At 37.2% G+C, this 16408-nt stretch overlaps 1 protein-coding gene across 1 annotated transcript; it reads left to right on the top strand.

Annotated features, from left to right (window-relative positions):
• The first annotated feature begins 2473 nt into the window (after positions 1-2473).
• Positions 2474-14960, top strand: prrg4 (proline rich Gla (G-carboxyglutamic acid) 4 (transmembrane)). Its single transcript, XM_038306685.1, has 6 exons — positions 2474-2975; positions 3051-3214; positions 3320-3347; positions 11342-11483; positions 13607-13795; positions 13898-14960. The coding sequence occupies exons 1-6, from the start codon at positions 2876-2878 to the stop codon at positions 13923-13925; spliced, it is 651 nt and encodes a 216-aa protein (XP_038162613.1). The 5' UTR covers positions 2474-2875; the 3' UTR covers positions 13926-14960.
• The last annotated feature ends 1448 nt before the right edge of the window (positions 14961-16408 follow it).

The following is a 16408-nucleotide window of genomic DNA, read 5'->3' as shown; positions in this document are numbered from 1 at the left end:
TTCTTAGGTAAAAATTGGTTACATCAAATCGAAATGGAGACAATATAACTAGATGGAGGGTTTAATTCTTCACGTTTATCCCTTATAACTTATGTTAAGCATGATTTAAAGTGTTCTGTGTGGAAAGCATAGCTGTAGTAGTTACATTTCCCCAAACAAAGATCTGGAAATACAGAGAGAGGGGTAGATAAAGTGCTTTTTACGAGACTTGGAGGATCCCAAAGGGCACTTTGTGTTTGAGCGTAAAAAGAGCCTGAAAAAGTTTGGGTGTTCCAGAAAGGGTCATGCATTCATCATTCTGAAGGCTCACATGGTAAGGCGACTCCTTTACATGTAGGATAATTGCACTGGTTGTAGGTCAGAGATGTAAGCGCAAGGATATGTTAGCAACAATAACTCTTACAGATGAAAGGAAAATGGGGAAAAAAACAATTAGTTGGAAACAATGGTTTGGTTTCAAAGTAGTCATTTCTCTATGCTGCATCCTTCCAAAGTCTTACATTTGGAGTATATTAAATACAATTCAGTTCATTTATATTGCGGCAATTCACAACACGTCATCTCAAAGCTTTTTTAGAGAGATAATTTAACCAGATCATACAGTCAGATTAGTTCTACATTTTCTATCTAAGGAAAACCAGCTATTTGCATCAATAGCAATCCCTCAGACCATGCTTGGAGCGACCATGGAGAGGAAAAACTCCTTTTAAACATCAACAAACCTCCAGCAGAACCAGGCTCGGTGTGAGCGGCCATCTGCCGAGACCGACTGGGGTTCAAGGACACAGACGAGACATACTGAAGTTAAGACACAGCAAAGCAGACAGGTTTTGACTGAGCTCCAATGTCAGAGGATGAAAGAGAGCACATACATGTAGATACGGTAATAGAAACAGCTCTACACTAAACAAAAGGCCAAGCTCCAACATCTATAATTAAAGGCATTGATGGCAGCAGCACAGCTGATATTTCTGTTCCTGATTGGCAGAGACAATCAGGAACAGACCAAATGAAACTACTATGATGAGAAAAAAACATGAAGTTAGAGGTTCAACACCCAAATACTGCAGAATGGGAGAACAGGGATACAATGAAGCAGAATGGTCCCTATGTCCTCCAGCAGGCTAAGGTTATAGCAGCGAAACTATCTGATAGCTCAGGATAACCTGGGCCACTCTATAAGTTTTAACAAAAAGGAAAGTTTTAAGCCTAGAACTATATGTAGAGTGGGTGTTGCTTCATAGTCTAAAGCTTCTGGTTGAAAATGTAAATAAAAAAATAATTTAATTTACCTTCAGGATAAATAATGTATTGATTGATATTTTATTGTTTGAAATTGATGTGTGTGTGTATATATGAAGAACTGCATACTACTTGGATGTAAAATAATTGTCATCATGACCTTGTCAAGCTGCTGCCTACCTTTGTGAAGCAGGAAAAAGACTAATACAAAGTGAATCCAGTAGAACTTTTTATTGCCTATGGTACTTTGAATGGGTGACAATAGTTGCGTAAACTTTTGCTCTCAAAATGGTATCGGTGACCTATTTGTCGATACTCGCCGATACCGATACCACCATTTTAGTGCTGGAACGGGGCCCTGCCTGATACTGGTATCAGGTACATCGGTGCAACACTACCAAAATAAAATTATATTTTAGTTTATATTTTCAAAAATTTGTCCCCAGTGGTGGAACTGTTAGTTAAACTGAAAATATCTTTAAAGTCATAGGGAAGCGGCTGTTCCAACGGATACAGTTTGGAATTCTCCCGAGTAGCGCCCGACTTTACATGAGTGAATAAAGGGAATGTGATTGGTCTATTATCAAAGGGGCGGGATTGTTGTGGCAGAAGGATTGCAAGCATGTTTAGTTGTGGCTGGTGTCTTGGATGCATCTTGCTGGCCAGTTAGGAACTTAGACTAGTAGGTTCTCAATAGGAAATTACATTGGGACCAAGTAGCACTTAGAAATGACACTGTCAAGGAGCGCTATGAACAGTGGAAACATGTAAACAACGTAAATATGACTTCCCTATGACTTTAAGTTAAATCTAAATTATTATTTCTTTTGACTTGATCAGAGTTTATATGAACTTCTCATTAGTAATTGGTTTCTTTTGTGTTTATCATGTGTATAAATATTTATATTTGTATTGTGGTGCTGCTTACAGAAACCTCGCTGTAACAGGTACATATATTTTTTGTAGAATACATTATCAAACTCGGCTTTTTACACTTTTTTTCTCTTTTTTACAACCAAGATTAAAGCAGGAGTTTGTGATTAAAGGCCTAAACATGTTTTGTCACAGGGTGGTGTTTATCATGAGGCTGTGAGTCACATCACATCTTAATCTATCTTATTCAACACTCTTCAGTCCCAGGAGCTTTTCCTACTTGGATGAGTTTCTGCTGCCATCTAGCGTCCACTGTGTGTAAGTGTAATCCAGGTAAAGGTAATCGATTGATCAAGCCTTACAGGTGGAAGTTTAGGAGGAGCTACGGGAACCTGCTCAGCCGGGAGGACGCCAAAGTTCCTGCTATTTAGCTCCTGATCCAGTTTCACCATAAACCGCTGTGTTTATCTACAGTTAACGAGTCGGAATCCAATTCTGAACAGGAAAGAGAAAAAACAACTATAGATCTAAGCGTTAAAATCAGAAGATCCCTGTTTATCCGCGTTAGAAGCGCTCCGGGGCCACCAGCCGCTCTCTGATAACTTTCGCTTCGTTGTTATTGAACTCTGGACATTATTTTGCGCTGCGTTAGTTTACAATGATATATAATGTAGGGATCCAGCATTAGAAGAAGAAAATTGTTTTGTTTTTTTAACAGTTTGAAAGGCAGCCAGTTTGCGGGTTTTTAGTTAAACCTACCATGTTATTTAGATTGTTTGTTCTCCTGCTGTGGGGCGCTGGACAGATGGCATCGGCAAAGACGTTCATTTCCCAACAAGAACCATCAGAAGACAAAGAAAGTAAGATGTGACCGAGGCTACTACCAGTACTGTTTATATGCGCTCCCTGTTTAACCTGTTTGCTTCTGATTACAGTATTTCTAGGGGAGACTGACGCCAATGTGTTCCTGGGTCGCCACTTGCTGCTCAATAAGTTTGACTTTGAAATGTTTGTTCCTGGGAACCTGGAGAGGGAGTGTATAGAAGAAGTGTGCAACTACGAGGAAGCAAGGGAAGTCTTTGAAGACGATCGGCAAACAGTTAAGTCTTCCTGCTCTGAATATAGTTGATCACAATGGCTCTTTGAGCAGAGTTTCTGATTGTTTTTTTTTTTTGTTTGTTTTTTTTTTTTTTTTTTTTTATAGGATGACTTTTGGAAGGAATACACAAAAAGTAAGAGACTAATCAACTAATGTGAAAAATAATCTTGGATATTATAATGTTACTGGCTGTAAGATGGGGGCCATGGCCACCTTTAGCCAATCATTGGCCACCCCTATCATTTTCCCCCTCTAAATACAGCAATAATACTCTCAAGTGGAATTTTCAAAACATTTACATTTTTTGTGGTTATACACATCAATATACTAACATCAAACATAAGTATATAATTAAGGCTCCTTTCAGAACTAGATTTTGTGTTATATGGGGTAAAGAGAAAATGTGTCTCTGAAATTCATCTGGGAGTCTTCAGTAAAATCATACATAAATAACATCCACTATACCTCGTATTTAGAAAGAACGGATGTTTAAATATGTTGTTAGCAAAGACTATAAGAAAGTATAGTTTGTCTTTATTTCAAAAATATGGATGTTTTGCTTGTTACTTTTCCGGTTGGAGCAGTGTAGATTGACCCTGAGGTTCTGCCGCCTATCCACTTTCAGCCACCCCTCAGTGTACATTGGTTATTGCCTGGCCATCCTTATAAAGATTTTCTGGCTACGCCTCTGCTGTAACTAAATGCTGGATCTAGGGTTGCAGCTAAAGATTATTTTGCAAATTAATCTGTCAATAAAATTTTTGACTAATCTAATAGTAATCAGATAGCCAAAGGTTCCTTACAAAAGATTTTTTACGAAATTAAACCAGGTGAAACTAAAACATTTCCAATCGAGGAGTTCTGGGTAGGGCGCAGTGATGGATGAAATTTTTTTTTTTATCTTAATGCAAAATGTGTGTATATATATTTTATTTACAATTTTTGGTACAATTACTTCTCTAAGTGGGTCGCTCTGTCAGCTAAATGCATTTTTTACGGTCTCTATACTCCATTTAACAATTAACAATAATAATTTAACTTTATTGATCTCACGTTGGAGAAATTTAACTCTGCATTTTAACCCATCACCTTGGGGAGCAGTGGGCTGCCATTGTGTGGCGCCCGGGGAGCAATGTGGGGTTAAGGGTCTTGCTCAGGGACCCAGCGTGGAGGCTGTGGGAATCGAAATGAAGCGCACAGCTCTAACCACTAGTCAAAACTCCCACATTACTAAAGTAGTTGACGATAATAATCGCTTAATCCGATTAGTTGTTTCAGCTGAATGTAGTTATTATTGCATGGATTAATAACATAATGACAGAAAAGAAATGATTGGTTTGGCTTTCTTACAATTTTGACAGGAAGTAGACATTGTTGCTATATGGCACAGAAGAGCTGCCTCCACACAGTGAGGGACACACCAGGAAGCCTTTTATTTCAGCCAGGAGAAACTGATTAGGTGACCGAGGTTCCACCGTTCCTCCACATTCAACACAACTCTGTGACACCTCCCAAATAAGCTTTGGGACAATTCACACCCTCCTTCATATGACCAAGATGGCCAGCCCAAGAAGACAAAAAAACATTAGAGGGATGAGTAAAAGACATTAGCAGGACAATTAAACTGAAGAGTGAAATAACCTGGTTACACCCCATCAAGAGTTCATAACGAAAGATGCCTGACATGTTTTAAAATTACAAGAATGACAAAGATTTTGATTTCGTGTATTTAACCTACCGCTATCCTGAACTGGATGACTGAGAAGCTATGCACGCGTAAACTAGGAATGAGAGGAGATTAAGACTCAGTATCACCCTTTGTAAGAGTTATACCGTTCATGTGCCACCATGGCCATGTAGTCGTTTGAGGCAAATTTGCTACATTATTCTTTGCAATAAATATATTGGTAGCTTTTTCTCTTAAAATGCAAATTAAGCCATTTGATGTAATGTAGAGTTAAAGGAATAGTACACCCAAAACATGATTAGCCTTCATTTTCTACTCACCCCCATGCTGAACAAAACTCTGGAGTACTTTTTTGATATCTCAAATGCATCTGGAGATCTGGGAGGCTTCTTGCTGTCTGCTGACATTCAAATAATGGAGGTCCATGGCGCCCTAGGCAGAAAGGTCCATGAAAGTCCACAAAAAACGTGTCAATATTCCTCCATACTGCTCGTCCAATGTATTCCAAGTGTCCTGAGTGGGTAGCGTCCATAATTTACTCGAAACAAAGTCATTTAGAATGTTTTTAGAGCATAAACAGTAGTGTATAGGATTTCCTAAAAGCGCGTTCACGAGCCTACGGAAACCGCGGCAGACCAAACCAGATGAAAGTGCGCATTCAGCTCGGCAAATAACTCATGCTCTTCCTCAACACTGAAGTCCTCAGACATTTTTCTTTCGTTGTTTCTTTCTTTGCACAGGTAAACAGCACATTTCTTCTTCTACGCTTGCATTATCAGCAGAGCAGACGCTGAATGCGCACTTTCATCTGGTTTGGTCTGCCGCAGTTTCCGTAGACTCGTGAACGCGCTTTTAGGAAATCCTATACACTACTGTTTAGGCTCTAAAAACATTCTAAATGACTTTGTTTCAAGTAAATTATGGACGCTTCCCACTCAAGACACTTGGAATACATTGGACGAGCAGTATGGAGGAATATTGACACGTTTTTTGTGGACTTTTATGGACCTTTCTGCCTCAGGTGCCATAGACCTCCATGATTTGAATGTCAGCAGACAGCAAGAAGCCTCCCAGATCTCCAGATGCATTTGAGATATCAAAAAAGTACTCCAGAGTGTTGTTCAGCATGGGGGTGAGTAGAAAATGAAGGCTAATCATGTTTTGGGTGTAATATTCCTTTAAGCTCAAAACCGTCCATATCTCTGGCAGATTTGAATTTCAAAATTATTTCCTTTTAACCAAAACATTTGTGTCAGATAAGGAATGTCTTAAAAATTATAAAACAATATGCAGTGACTACTGATCTGTTTTAATTCACATCATGTTAAAAATGTTTTGGAAATTATTCTCTTAATTATTATAATTTTATTTTTTTTGACCACCCAAAACATGTTCAAATTGAAGGGAACCAGAGTTTATCTCAGTTGTTCCAAATTTGCCATTTGGCATAAGTTTCAAGACAAGGTTTTATGTGCTGGGAAGCTTAAACCACAGTCCTCCCAGTCTGCTTAATTTAGGCTTTTCTCTTTTTGACAAAGGAGGCTTCCTTTACCTCTCTCTCACCCCATCTGTCCTTGCAAACATCACAACTTTAGTCCGATTAGAGTAATTAAACATTGAAAAGCTTCTTGAATGATAACTGGTATTTGATTATTTTATTAGTTACATAGGTATAATGCCTCATCAACTCTGAACAGACTCTAATTGAAAATGTTAATTCTTATCAGAAGAAACCGATTGGTTGAATTAAAAAGATGAGCGTATATTATATATCTTTCAGGGGTATGATTCATTTTGGAATCCCCTATTCCTTTGTATACCCACATTGGATGCAGGTATTAAATGTGTCCTAAGGACGTAATGCACTGTTTATAGTTTATCACTGTGTTGCCATACAGCACAGAGGAGCTGCATCCATGACAGGATATGCTCAAAGAATGAGGTCAGCTGACTACCTGGATATACTGAATTAACAGGTTATTTCATCAGTTTGTTCCGTGATGGAATGGGTCATATATTCAGAGTGGCTGGCTAGCACAAGTGGTAGGTCATCTGTTCTGCAAACAGGAAGCCTGGGTCGTATCCCAGTTTGGTGTAATGAGCTGCCCTAGTGGGTCTTTAAGACTCTTCACGCTAGTGCCTGCTTTGGGAAGTGGTATTTTTTTTTTATTTGATTTAATTTTGTTGCTCTGTACTTGTGACAGTGTAATGACAATTAATAATGAACTAAATATTAGATAAGAATATTTTGGAATTAATATTTCAAAATGAAAATGCCAGGATTCCTCAGGCTTCACATGTGAATGTGGTTCAGGGAGCAAGAAAGATCTTTTTCACTCATGGACAGAGTCCAGACCTGAACCCCATTGAGAATCTTTGGGATGTGCTGTAGAAGACTTTGCAAAGTTTTTCATCATCGATCTTGGTGTAAAGTTAATTCAACACTGAGTGAAAACAAATATTGTGACGTTGCAGAAGCTTATCGAAACATCGCCATACTAGTGTGCCCTAATCAGTCCAATTAAATATTAGTGTGACTAATTATTTTGGTGGTGCCTTTTTTGGCTAGGCAGTGTAATATAAAGGACAAAGTACACACTTATGCTACAGTGATAACCTACTTTAATGCACATTTCATATATATAATCACCAAACTTTAAGTGTTTTTGAATTACAACGAAATGCCAATAACACTAGTTGATGGATATCCATCCCCAGGTGTGATCATGTGAGAAAACAGGTGTTCAGGCAGTTTGCTGGTAAGGAAGAGGAGTAACATAGTTTCAGGTAGGAAATAAAATGGAAATTACACTGATATATACTGAGGATGCTTCTCAATTTATAAAAAAACACATTTTCATTGTAAAAGGACAGAGCTAATTTTCAACTGCAAACGTTCGAGGCAGCCACCAACTTTCCCACCAGGATATGTCCAAACAAAATCACCCTAAGGTCAAACTTACAATTTAGAGATATTGCCAAAATCCCAAGATTACAGCTTAGACTCTTCAGATTTGAGTTGGCTTTATTGATGTAGTTCATGATTTAAAAAAAAAGTGGGTTTTGAAGGATTGTCAATTGAATTTGTTCTGCTGTCATTCACTGTTTTTAATGTTGCACATGGATAAACCACAAGGTTTTCTTATCCTTTGGACCGATGAGATTAATGTACCGGTAGAAAAATGTGGCCTCAGCACACAGGGCAATGTCTTGTGGAAACCGAGTTCCATCAACACCGAGCACTTGAGCACAGTGGTAGAAAGGAAATGTTTTGTAGTCAGAGGTCCTGTCCCGGACGCAATGCAATCTACTGTAACTCATACTTCTATCCAGATTCACCTGTTTGACAGATGGCTTCATATGCAAGAGAGTCTTATTCCTCCTTGAATTAAATATTTTTCAGCATATTTAGTCACACTGGATCTTGGACTTTTTAATCATTGGATTATTTTAACAACTTGGTCCTAACTTGCTTAGCCTTATTACTTCTTCATTATTTACCCCCTGCATACAAGCAGTCCTGCACCTCCACTGTTATAGTAAATATAAACAGAGAACGTTGATTACAAAAAAAAGCAAAAGCAACAATTAAGTGTGTAACTTAGTAAAAACTGTGTATAGAAGTTGTATAACATGATCAGTCACCTTTAAAAATGAAATCATGTGGAATATATTTCCCCCATAATGATTATTATCAATTTTTATTTCCCTGTGAAGGTATCATGTTAAGATGCTGCAGAATAGACACTGCAGCCTGTGCCCTAAAGCACTTTATAGGTGCAAGTATGTGAAAAATGAACCACAGATTATCATGCTAGAAAAACATGGTGCTATAGAATCAAACAGCATCGTAACTATCCATATCGTTAGTCATCCCGGTCATAGCAACCACAAAACAAGCAACCAAACTCTTGTTCTGTTTTTCTGAAAACTCTCTGACGCCTATCCATGAGTCTTTGTCAGTTCTGTCAGCTTCCGGCGGAGTGATCTGTGGTTGGAGCGTTGGTGTTTTTAATCACGAAGGCCATGCATTCCAAGTCAGATACACTCACTCACCCATCATCCTCCTGCATAGTGGAGTTTCTTGTTGTGTATAGGTTTTGTTTTAAGCCATTTGAATGATAAGTACTCTTGCGTCATCTCTGTAGAATGAGTTCCAGGAACAAGTAGTCGATACTTGGAAGCTAAAACCGCAATCCTCCCTCTCTGTTCAGCGATTGCTTTTCTCTTTTAACTAAAAGGACTTCCTTAAATCCTCCTTCAAACTGTCATCTCAGTCCAAGATCTGGAAAAAAAGAAAAACCTGAATCATAGATGGGTTTTTTTTTCTTCATATTTCTCAAGAAATGCTGTCAAGATTTTAAGTAGCAGTCGATTATAACGAGCAGTTTGTCAGCTCTAGTAATAATTGCTTCTCAAACTAGTATTTCCAGTTTTCCTTCATCAACCAGTCAGAAAAACTTCAGCACACAATATTTTTTCTTACTCTGTGGTCGTGTTTTCATTTTTATTTTTTTTGCCATCAAAACTAAAAAAAAGAAGAAAAAAAACTACCAATATTCATATCCAACATTCACAGCCCTTGCTCAGTTAAAAAAATGATAGACATTTGCCAGCCTTTACAGTTAAGTCTTTTATTTTTTAACAATACCACAAGTTTTTCTTCCCATCCAGGAAGCTTTTTCAATTCAAAATGTCGGAATCAGCCTTGAGTTCAAAAGCTTTATAGATGAAACCTCCACCCCCATGCAGTGGACCAAAACATCTCGCCTGGGCAGCCAGGCCCCAACAGTTGCCCCTAACGACCCCCTTTCAGAGGCATATACCAGTATTGGGTATTGAAAGCTAAAATAACCCCAACGGCTCCCCATTCCTAAGGGACGGACCCGTTCTTATGGGTCAATTTGGATGTTTTCGAAGCCAAAACAACTTTTTTGTGCTACTCTATAAAGCTTTCGAACCTAACACTAATTCTGACATTTTGAATTGGAAAAAGCTTTCTGGATGGGAAGCGAAACTTGAAAGTCCAGTGGATTGTTCTTTACCTTTTTTTGGAATGACTATGACCTGTATGACAGAATATTCATCAACATATCCTCTCACCATAAAGAAAATCTTGAGCCCTTCTCTTCTCATCACTCAGTTTAGATGGCCAGCTATCTCCAAGATGCATCCTGTTGGTTCCAAAATGAAACTATCTATAAACAATTGAGGCCACTGTGCTCATTGAGACCTTTTAACTAAAGGAACATTTTTTATTATCCATCCCCAGATTTGTTCCTGGGAACAATCTTGTCTTGACAATCCAGTCTTTGATCTCATGCTTGGTTTTGCTCTGTCATGCGTCATTAACTTTGTGACAGGTTACCTCAGATCGAGCATCACAAAACAAAAAGATTTCCCATAATCATTATTCAGTATTGTTTATAATCTCCTAAATGATACACCAGTTCCATCGTGGAATAATGTACATAGTAATAATAGGAAAGTGTGGAAAAAGAAAAGCCTGTAACCACTTTCCAGTTGGACTGTCAACCTGTGAGACAGGATGACGCATCATTAATCCTGTTAATGGAGGAAAGGTTTTTTTTTTTTTTATTATAGGCATATAAGGCTAATTGCAAAGCAAATTCTGCTGTAATAGTAACAATTTACCCTACAGAATAACAAATTGTTTGATAAAGATCACTGTAAAATAAAAAAAATATGTATTCAATGTAATTCAAGAATACTTTGATACAACAGGTGAAATTAACTGTTATTACATTTTTTTTTTTTTCTTATTTGTTGTCTTGAACCAGTCGTAGATGTTGACAGCTGAAGGTAGGAAGAATCTTCTGTAGCTGTCAGTCTTGCACCAGAGCTGGAGAAGCCTCTGACTAAAGACACTGGTGTTGTTTCAGTCTTTTGAAAAGGATTCTAACTGTTATCCTGAATTCTTCATTTTATAAAGAATCACACTCTCCACAACAGACTTATAGAAGACATGCAATATCTTTCTCAATACATTGAAGGACCTCAGCTTCCTTTGGAAGTACAATCTGCTCCATGCATTTGGTCTGTATTTTTCCCTAAAATGCACAACACAACCATCAAGGAACTCCCTATATCACTTCACTATGTTTTAAATAACTTTGATAGAATAATTTTACCATCCTTGTTTTAAGTGACTACTCTCGCCTTCCTATCTTGCTAACTATTTTGCATATTTTGATGTGTGTGTTATTTGTTTTTTCAATGCAAATCACAAGCTGATGCAGTATCTTTCCCCCTTATGGTTCAGCTAGACATTTCTCATTACTTGGTTTGGGCAAAGTGCTAATGAATGTTTCAAGAAACATTAAGATGATTTTTTGCCAAGCCAAAATATTCTCCTGTTCAATATTTTTTTATATACGTTATTACTAATCTTAATCTCTGTTGTTTGTCATGATACCCAGATGAGGACAATCTTACAAGGGTGGATGTGACCGCACTTCTAGTGGGACTCATCTGTGCTGGAGTGGTGCTGGTTGTTGTTGGCTTCTTGATCTGGTATATGTGTCAAGCCAAATGCAAAGGGGACTTCAGTCGTCGTGCAAGGTAAGCTAACCTCTCCATGCACACTTGGGGTAAGATCAGCGGTCTCATTTATCTTTTATTATTGCGTGGGATTTATACTAAAAGTTTGCATACATCCAAAAACTTTTTCAGACCAAAAAAAAAGGCACACATTCATGATCAATCTCACAAGCGACTTGTTCTTCCGGTTCAATTTGCATGTTTTCTAAGCCAAAACACGCTTTGTTTGGGCTACTCTATAAAGCTTCAAACTCAACACTAATTATGACATTTTGAATTGAAAAAGCTTCCTGGATGGGAAGCGAAATGTCTTCAAACTTGGAAAACAAACTCAACAGGATTTTTTTTAAAACTCTTTTGGAATGACTATGACCTGGATGACTGAGAATCTTCATCAGAATCTAGACTCCGACTTTACTAAAACCTTAAAGAATCACCAGGATATTGTCAAGAGAAGAGATTAGAGACATCATACAGCGCCTAAAGCTCTACCTTATGTTCGACCCTCTACACATAGGTGCAGTTTGACCGAGACAGAAATAGATGTTTTGGTGAGAGAAGTGGAGAGCTGGGTAAATGTGTTTGGTAGCCACCAGAATGTTGTAATAAATTAAAGGAAGAATTATGAATGGAAACAGTCTGATGGGTAGATTGATCAAAAAAACAATGGCTTCGAAGTCAGAATTCTCCTAAAAGTGCACACGCGTAATAAATGATCATGTGAGCAGTTTTATTTAAAACACGCACACACACACATAGACTACCACGCACATTTTTAAATGTTCTATGTGTGTAGATTTAATACCACAAGGCCCCCAATATGTCACCAGCGTCAGCGTATGCTCCCTCTCTGCACTCGTAGATTCTCTCCTACCCTAGTCTGAATCTGTTTCTGTCCGCTCATGTCAACACTTGTCACTTTGAGGTCGGAACCAATGTGAGAAATAAGCTGCCTTTTGATTGTCTACTGCAGGAGCACGCACTCATTCTTGTGATATAATTGGGCCTCGTGGTAATGAATCTGCACGCATAGATCCATAGATGTGGATAGTAGTTGAAACACGTATTTTAAATAAAACTGCTCATATCATGAGGCGCTTTGCAGACTTATATTAACTGCAAATTTTTAAGATTTTTAAGAATGTGGCAGTTTGTCCTAGTTTTTTTTAAAGTGCAAATATACATCATACCTTTTTTTTTTTTTACACTGATTACAGATAATGAAAAACTATTTCAATATTACTGTAATTCTACTCAAAGAATTTGCTCTAAGGTTCAGATCTTAGAACAATGAACCATTGATCTCTCAATGCACAAGACTGCAGGTCAGCATAATGCCTATCATTTGTTTATTGTTTTTTACATGAGACACATGTATCCTGCTTTTATACCTGCGCATGTTTATTTCCCGTTCTCGTATCACAGCTTAATCAAATTCAGAACATGTGTTTTTAATGAGCCATTTAACTCAGGATGTTTATTTTTTGGTGACTATTGAATGTTCATTCATTGTGGGAGTAAATGGCATTAATTCCCAGACTTTGTTCATTTCGAACTGCCCAATTTTCTTAGGCTGAATTATAAGGATTTATTTTTAACGGGTTGGTTTTATGGCATGGGACCAGATTTGAAGTCTGAAGTCTTGAATAGCCCAAATCAGAGGCTTAATGTTAACCTGCTTTATATCATTGTTGGAACATCCACATTTATGCAGGTTTTAATTGTCTCACTTTTAAGTTTTCTTTAATAGCTCAATCTCTCTCATGTCCTAAAGCATTTCTCTAGAAGGTATATTGGGAGGTCATCATACGCATCAGACTTGAAGCTTTTTATTTGGGACAAGGAGTTTGTTCCTTTGCTGCAATTTCTCAGATATTTAGTCAGTATTTTAGGACAAAGGGTAAACTAAATTACCTCTGAATGGCCAAAAAAACCTGGATAAGAAAGAAAGCTTATATATAATTCAGATGATCACTGGTAATCCTGCCTTTCTGTTTCTACTCCTAACTCTTAAAACCACTGCTTTCAGGAGCTACACATGACTCAAGTATGTTTTATTATGACCCATCATGGCAGCTGCTGTCCCATGTGGTTGCAGACACATTAAGCATAACATGATGTAAACCTTTCCCTTGTCCTCTCAGCTCCATCCGTGGACGTCCCAGGAGGAGCAATGCCTCCCTGATAATGCGAAGGTTGGATGAGGTCTCCAGACAGCCCCCTCCAGGATCCTCACACACTGTGGATGTAGAAGACCTTCCTGGACTACCCACATACGACCAGGCAATCCGATTAAATGGACAGCATGACTTACCACCTCCTCCCTATCCCGGGTAATATGAATTCATCCTTTTTTTTAATAACTTTCTGGACCATTTTCACTCACTTTGTTTTATCCTCTGACACAGTGCTTACCTTTCTCTTTATTGTTTCAGCTCGAGACCCGGGAGTATTCGACGGTAGGATCTTCAAAGAAACGTTCTCTGACTGAAAAATTAAAACCTTAATTTATAAGTAGCATCTACATCAAGATACTCTATTTTTACGTGACAGGATTACAGGTGTCTTTTTATATATATCCATCACCTTTATTAATCTGTGTTTTTCCCCCAAAGTAGACTTTTTTTTTTTTGTAAGATTACTATATATGTAATTCTTTTGTCCTTTATTTTAATGTCACCTCTGGCATTTTCAGTCTTAAAATGACAGCAACCAAAAAACAGGCAACATATTGTTGCAGTCAGGTGAAAACCTTGTTTCTGTATTTTATTGTTGTTAGTTTCTTGTAAAATTAATCCATTCTTGGACCCTTTCTGTGGTTTCATTAATAAATATACAGTTTGCTTTTTTTTGACACTTTCTAATGGATATTTATATTCAGAAGGAAAACGCCTTTTCATTTCCTGAAAAGTAAAAACCTTTAGAGAGGCAATGTTTTTGTCTGACTTGTGTTGTTCTCTGCTGTGGTTATTTGAGGTTGATGTTTGCATCGTTTTTAGCGTCGTCCACAATTTTTTTTTTTAGATGAATTTATGACCTGTTGAAGACATGCCAGATATGTTTTTAAACTTCAGGGCGGTTACCAAACTGATTTTTCTTGTAAATGAATTAAAAATCAAAACATCACTATGGTCTATTAGATGTTTTTACGAAGAAAACTGTTGCTCTGCTCAAATTGAATTAAGTAAGTGTTTCTAAATAGTTTTCTCTTTTGTTTTTGTTGATCATTATTATCATCTTAGTTTTTGGTTCCCCTGTTCTTAATGTGTGCTTGCCTGAACGTATAACATGACATGTAATGTAAACCACCCTCCTTTTTTTTGTGAGCTTAATTATACAGTTGAATTTTGTTTGCCGTTTTTTTTTTCTTTATTTTATCCAAAGGATGTAGTAGATAGTGTGCTCTGAGTTGTTGAAACTCTTTCTTAGAGGAGCAGACAGTGTCTGTAACGGAGTTAAAGAGACAGCTTCTTATGGATCACATACCAAGAAACTCAGGATATTTTCTGGATAATTTCTGGGACAGAGACAATAAGCCTGAAGCTGCTTTCATTTCCTCGATGGTAAAAACTGCCATTAAATGGATGCTTATTTTATGCACTGATCTTCCAGCTTAGTCCGTAATAATTTACTATTAATTTTTCACTTTGATGTCTTTTTTTTTTTTTTTCAATGAAAATGTGATTTGTTTTTTCTTCCTGCTTTCAATGTGACAAATGTAGACAATGGGCACCAAAACAGTCATGTGAATCCTTATTTTTCTATTAACGGTCAATCCTGAGATGACTTTTGAAATGTATTTTAATATCATAGTTAATCTACATCAATGCTTCAGATATTTTATGTTTTGAATGCTGCTCAGTCTTTTGAAATAATAGAAACACATATTAGCAAATGAGAAGTACAGCTAAAACCTCTGTGGATATAAAACCCTGAAAAACTTTGCTTCATCTGAACCAAATGCTGTAGTTTATGCTTCAATCTAATCTGCAAAACGGATGTTTTTCAAGATGTCAGAATTAAGGGATTTCATGAAGGAACTGTATTTTTCACATGATGTTAAGTAGTTTAAATCTAAAATATTTTATTTTAATAAAATTCTATTTTAATTATACGTGTCATTTGTTCTATTGCCTTGATTCTTCATACATTATTGGGGAAAAATCCACAAACATCTAGCTTGAGTTTCACTACTACAGTTAATAAAATCACCTTAGCAACTCTTATAGTGTTTAAAAGACCTTGTTTAATCTTGACTATATACTCTCCACTATTTGATACACAGTTAAGTTTTTTTTCTCTTACATTTTCCAAATGACTGAATTTTGTTAAATCTGAACTGAAACATTTCTTTCATAGTCATTGCAATGAGCTGTTTTAGATGTACATGGTTCTAATGTCTCAAATAAAAAAAAATTATTTAAAAGTGAGCTTAAGAAATTAAGTTCAAAAAGTCTGATGTGATGGTATACTTACATTAATTTCTATTTATTTATATTGTCCCCAAACTTTGCTTTTGCAGTAAAATACATTATACGGCACAAAAAGAATTCTCACAGAAATATTGTGGCACTATTGTCCTCTAGCAAGAACTTTCACCCAGTTGCTGACACCCACCTTAACAATGGAAGGTTAAAAAATGTTATTGCTAAAAATGCTAGCGGTTCAGAGAACTGTCTTAAACTATATTAATGAAGGCTTAAGTGAAAGTAAAAGGTGAGCTAGAAACGAGATGTTTTGATTTCCTGCATAGCGTAGGGGGATCAAAACATCTGGCCTGGTCAGCCAGGCCAACAATGACGACTCCCCCCTTTGAGAGGCATAGACTAGTATCGAGTATTGCAGACTCACAAAGAACTCAAACATTTCCAAGGGGTGGATCCGTTCTTCTGGTTCAATTTGCATGTTTTCTAATCCAAAACAGGGCTTTGTTTGGGCTACTCTAA

Source organism: Cyprinodon tularosa, unplaced genomic scaffold (assembly GCF_016077235.1).
Source record: "Cyprinodon tularosa strain WSP-4 unplaced genomic scaffold, ASM1607723v1 ctg59, whole genome shotgun sequence".
NCBI lineage: Eukaryota > Metazoa > Chordata > Actinopteri > Cyprinodontiformes > Cyprinodontidae > Cyprinodon > Cyprinodon tularosa.
The sequence above is the reverse complement of the archived record's forward strand: the minus strand, read 5'-3'. Positions and strand labels throughout refer to the sequence as shown.

Coding starts and splice junctions, on each gene's coding strand:
- prrg4 (XM_038306685.1), top strand. CDS start 2,876: ATGTTATTTAGATTGTTTGTTCTCCTGCTGTGGGGCGCTGGACAGATG. Junction 3,215..3,319: donor TTGAAGACGATCGGCAAACA/GTTAAGTCTTCC, acceptor TTTTTTTTATAG/GATGACTTTTGGAAGGAATA. Junction 13,796..13,897: donor CCACCTCCTCCCTATCCCGG/GTAATATGAATT, acceptor TTATTGTTTCAG/CTCGAGACCCGGGAGTATTC.